This window comes from Aplysia californica, unplaced genomic scaffold (assembly GCF_000002075.1).
Source record: "Aplysia californica isolate F4 #8 unplaced genomic scaffold, AplCal3.0 scaffold00083, whole genome shotgun sequence".
Taxonomy (NCBI): Eukaryota; Metazoa; Mollusca; class Gastropoda; order Aplysiida; family Aplysiidae; genus Aplysia; species Aplysia californica.
This window is the reverse complement of record NW_004797353.1, coordinates 1,211,641-1,216,935: the sequence shown is the minus strand read 5'-3', so window position 1 is coordinate 1,216,935 and position 5,295 is coordinate 1,211,641. Positions and strand designations below refer to the sequence as shown.

General features: G+C 40.2%; 1 protein-coding gene across 1 annotated transcript in view; it reads right to left on the bottom strand.

Moving 5' to 3' along the window:
• Positions 1-5,295, bottom strand: part of LOC101845081 (EMILIN-2-like) — a 7,920-nt gene that overhangs the window by 1,793 nt on the left and 832 nt on the right. The window contains exons 2-3 of the mRNA XM_005094523.2: positions 2,956-3,055; positions 472-689 (exon numbers count right to left, since the gene is read on the bottom strand). Of these exons, the coding sequence (XP_005094580.1) occupies positions 472-689; positions 2,956-3,055 (318 nt within the window). The remainder of the gene's footprint in view (positions 1-471; positions 690-2,955; positions 3,056-5,295) is intronic.

The following is a 5,295-nucleotide window of genomic DNA, read 5'->3' as shown; positions in this document are numbered from 1 at the left end:
CTCTCTCTCTCTCTCTCTCTCTCTCTCTCTCTCTCTCTCTCTCTCTCTCTCCCTCTCAATCTATCTCTCTCTTTCATTCTCTCTCTTTCTCTCTCCCCCTCTCTCTCTCCCCTCCCTCTCCCTCTGTGTCTCTGATATTGTCTTGTCTCTCTATCCTCACCATCAGCGCCATAACGTAGTTGGCGAGAAAGCGGCAGGTCCGGACCTAATTAACTACCCCTCATCTCTTAATCAGAGCCATCGGCGCCTTGAGGTGGTTTTTGAGAACGAAAAAAAAAGAAGAAAAGAAAAGAAGCCGCGAATTCGTCAAAACATTAACTCTTCCAGTCTTTCTGACTTAATTCATGATATAAACATTTAAGAAATGTTTTTAAAAATAATATGCTTTCAGTAAGTTCAAGACCCAACTCTCCAGCTAGCCCAGTCAGTGCAACCGGTCGCCACTCCCACTTCTGCGGCGTCCAATCTCACCTTTGTGTTGTATCCAGACAGAATGGTGGCGTGGAACAGGTAGGTCCCCGCGCCGGTGGCGGTGAACTTGCCCGAGTCCGGGCTGTAGGCGTCGCCCTCGTTGGTCAGGACGGTGTCAAAGACGACTGTGTCTAGCGGCTTCAGCTCTCGGTTGTAGCTCAGCTTGGCGGAGAACGCCACGGACGATGCGCTGGGCGAGGCTGCGATGGCGTTTGGCGCTTTGAGGTGTCACACGCAATTTGGCGGGGGAGGGGGGACGGGGGAGGGGAGGGGGGACGGGGGAGGGGAGATGGGAGGAGATAATAAAAAATGAAACATAAAAAAAGAAAAAGAAAAAGAAAAAGGGGGCGGGGAGAAGAGGGGAGGGGGAAAAGTAAAAATGAAATATAAAAAAGAGAAAAAGAAATATGGGGGGGGGGGGGGGGGGGTGAGATATAAAAATATGAAAAGAAAGAGGGGAGAGGGGAGGGAAGAAGATAAATATGAAATATGAAAAAAGGAATATGTACGGGGGGGAGGGGTGGCAATGAAAAATGAAATATAAAAAAAGAAAAAGAGGGAGGGGGAGGGAAGGCAATGAAATGGAAGTATTTTTTTTTTAAGAAAAGGAAAGGGGGGGAGGGGGAAGAGGAGAGGGGAGAGCATAAAAATGAAATATTAAAAAAGAAAAAGAAAAGGTTTGCGGGGGTTCAGATTTACAATCAATTTTATATTTTATTTAATTTTTGAGATTTGTCGAAAAGAAAGAGAAAAAATGACGCCTCATTTGTCACAGTACGGGAGAAACTTAGTACAGATATCAAGAAATATCTATCACTTTGGCTATCTATCTATCTATCTGTCTATCTGTCTATCTATCTATCTATCTATCTATTTATCTATCTATCTATCTATCTGTCTGTCTGTCTGTCTGTCTGTCTGTCTATCTGTCTGTCTGTCTGTCTGTCTGTCTGTCTGTCTGTCTGTCTATCTATCTATCTATCTATCTCCTAAGCACTAACTGAACGCATGGAAGCGAATAGAACAAATGGAGAATAAGTACGAATAACATGTAACAACATAAAATCATAGTCTCTTACATACAGACATACGTATAACTGTTTATAGATACATGCAGGTAAATAAACACATATACACTTAAAAAATGTACCCCCTCCCCTCCCCTCCCCAAATCCCTATCCCCTCCACACATACACACAAAAAAGCACTCACGTGCACACGCACACAAACACACACGCACACAAAACACACACGTACACGCTCACACATATCCACACTTACTCACTAATACACTTACACACACACACACACACACACACACATACACACACACACACACACACACACACACACACACACACACACACACACACACACACACATATCGCGAACACTTTCACCGGTCAGCTCACAGTATCAGATCACAACTGTCACTACTTAAACCGGCGACGCGAATTTCTCATTGGTTGAACTTCCAGTGCACTCGGAGCTCACCAGTACTATAAAAATTGTAATAATTTTGTAATACAAGGTATAGGAGACTTTCCTAACTGGGCAGTGTTCGTCTCGCTTTTCCGATCGATTCTGGTTTGTGTTTTGTCGACAATTTTGGCCAGCAGCTGAGGATTACATGCTCATGTATAGTTACATCTCGGCACAATGAGGGCTGCGGTATACGACAACGCTTACGATTGCTCGGAACCTTGGGCCTTCTTCTTCGTCGTCGTTTTCTTCTTCTTCTTCTTCTTCTCCTCCTCCTCCTCCTTCTTCTTCTTCTTCTTCTTCTTCTTCTTCTTCTTCTTCTTCTTCTTCTTCTTTTTGGTATTATGACAAGTTCGGTGCTGTTAATATCTCTGCACGAAATGAATGTTTGTCGTTTGTTATGTGAGCCTCAGTCGTGGATCTTTTGGAAGTTTTATTTCTCTTTTGCCGCTTGCACCTTTGCTTTAAGTGATAGATCTAGGGCATTATGAGCTTAGCTCAGAGCAAAAAAGACTGAGGTAAAGTTCACGTACAGTCAAAGACCCTGGATGGATCTCTGGAATGTTTTATAATGATAAGATGCTTCCGAGTTTCTGTAGAAAATGACTAGCCTACAGCAATGTGAAACGCTTTGCAAACCCATTCTCGTAATGACTCAGTTTTCGCGAAAAGTTGGCTAGTCCTTATCTCTCATCCTTTTTGTGTTTGTTACTCTCTTGTAACACCTCTAATATTCGGCACTTATATGACCCTATTGTGTTGCAGGTGCCGTTGAGTTCTTATTAAAACTAAAACTGAATCCGTTTCTTTAACTGCTTTTTCAGACTGGAAGTGGACATTGACTCAAATGTTTCTTGATAGCAAATTATACCACAGATCATTAAATGGACGCGAAGGAAAGATGTTAGGAATCAAACGTAGAACGATACGATAAGAAAAGATAAGATAAGACATGATAAGACAAGACAAGACAAAACAAATCTCTTTTGGTAACCGACTCACCGGGAGTCTTGCTGTAGTTGGCAGTGACCTGGTTCCGGAGGTCGTACAGTTCTGAGACGTAGGTGTCCAGGGCAGCTTTGAGCGCCAGTCGCTGGTTCATCTGTACACGCACACACAAAAAAAATCAGACTGGTTAGCAAGTCTAAGTCCCAAGTGTGGTTCTAAAGCAGAACACGACCAGTAGTAGTAGTAGTAGTAGTAGTAGTAGTAGTAGTAGTAGTAGTAGTAGTAGTGAAGAGACTTTGCAAGATGTCTGTTCGATAACTAACGCAGACAGTTAACTAGCACTTTTTAAAGTCGCAGTTCAGAAAAGGTCTAAAAAGGATCGAAATTCAAATTGCAGTCCCTACAGTTTATTTCCAATTTTGAAAACTTAAACTATACATGTTCAAAAACCTACTCACTGCCACAGTTCTTGCTTACTTCATCAAAAACTACGACATTTTATCCTGGGACAAGGTTCGAAGCTTGTACTAAGTTGTTCTACTTTTCTGTATGAATGAAAAAGGTATCACATTCTCCATTGAAAGCAGATCATGTTTCCTTGCCGAATATTTACACGTTACAAGTGTTAAAAGATTCAGCTCGACAAATCTACATCAACCCAAAGGCAAACCGTTCGGTGACGTTTTCCCTACTGCAGTAAACTGTAGCGTCCGTAATTGTGTTTAATTAAGTAAGAGCCTCGTGGAGAACCTTGTGCATCAAATTAATGTATAGCCAACGTGAACACAAAAAAGTCTGAATGGCAAAGTTAACAGCTTCCAAAGGAGAGTCGTTCGTGTCCTTCCAAAGCTTAGATTTATCGGAAAATACACCAAAACAAGATTAAGAGCCCTTTGGCTACCGTTGGAAATACTTATAGATTACCATCGCCAGGTTACAGATCTGGGACAGAAACCGTCGATCATGGTTTGCTATTCATCTCTCCGTCTAGGTGCTCTTTAAAACGCCATACATTCCTGATCTTTCTATGTGACCCATCTATTTCGGCATGGTAAAAAAATTTCTCTTGGTCTACCCCTTCCTCGTTTTCCTTTAATTTTACCAGTAAGAACTAGATAATTAATCAAGTACCTTTTGTTCTTTCAGGTGTCCCAGAAACCGCATTTGTCTATCCTGATTGTTTTGGGGTTTGTTTGGGTTTTTGTCTTTCAGCCCACGTGAACTTCTTCAAGTACTACCCCATGTGATTTCTTTTTCGTCAAAGAAATTCCGAACATTTTCTGAGAAAACACATATCTGTTGCTTCTATTTTATTCCCACTGCCTTTAGTGAATGTTCTGCATTAATTGTTGCAGTATTTAAGGTTGAACACACACAGCCTTTTAGTAGATGTGTTTTTGGTAGTCATTTGTCACATCTTTGGATGCGCCTAGCTCTTTCCCGGAAAATGAATTTGAGCTCACAAATAATTGGGGAGTCTTGGGTATGGGGACAATAGGCAAAAACAAAAGGGGGGGGGGGGGTGAGTCTTTTGATTCAGACAAGAAATCCTGTTTGTGGATTCATTGATTCAAAAACACAGGTCTGTAATGGTACATTAAATACACCTTCAAAGAAAGCAGAACAAATCCAAATTACGGAAACGCGCTCATCTGACCTTATACAGTTACGAGTTACGAGCGCCGTAAAACACTTACCAAATAAACAACTATGGAGAAGCTAAAAAAGGACAGTGTTTACGTAAATATAACAAGCTTGCAGCAGCTGCCTTACAGTTGTGGCGAGACTCGGCTGCTGTTGCAGTATTGGTGGAGAGTGAATTTAAACTCAATCATAACTCTAAAACAACTAAAACAACAAAAACAATAACAACTACAACAATGATAGAAATAACAAAAACAAAAGCAACAACAATAATAATAATAATAATGATAATAACAAAGTAATAATAATGATAATAATAAAGTAATAATAATAATAATAATAATAAAGTAATAATAATAATAATAATAAAATAATAATAATAATAATAATAATAGTAAAAGTAATAATAATAATAATAAAGTTAATTATAATAAAATAATAATACAATAATAGTAGTAATAATAAAAATTGCATTTATGTAGGGCATATCCATGCTGGACAGCATGCTCTTTGATGAAGGAAGGAGGGATGTGAGGGATGGGGTTTGGAGACAAAGAAGGAGAAGCGGCAATGTCACACTTGAGAGACTAAAGGAGACTTTTCTAGAATGTCACAGAGACTAAAGGACACTTTTCTAGAATGTCACAGAATGTCACAGAGACTAAAGGACACTTTTCCAGAATGTCACAGAGACTAAAGGACACTTTTCTAGAATGTCACAGAGACTATAGGACACTTTTCTAGAATGTC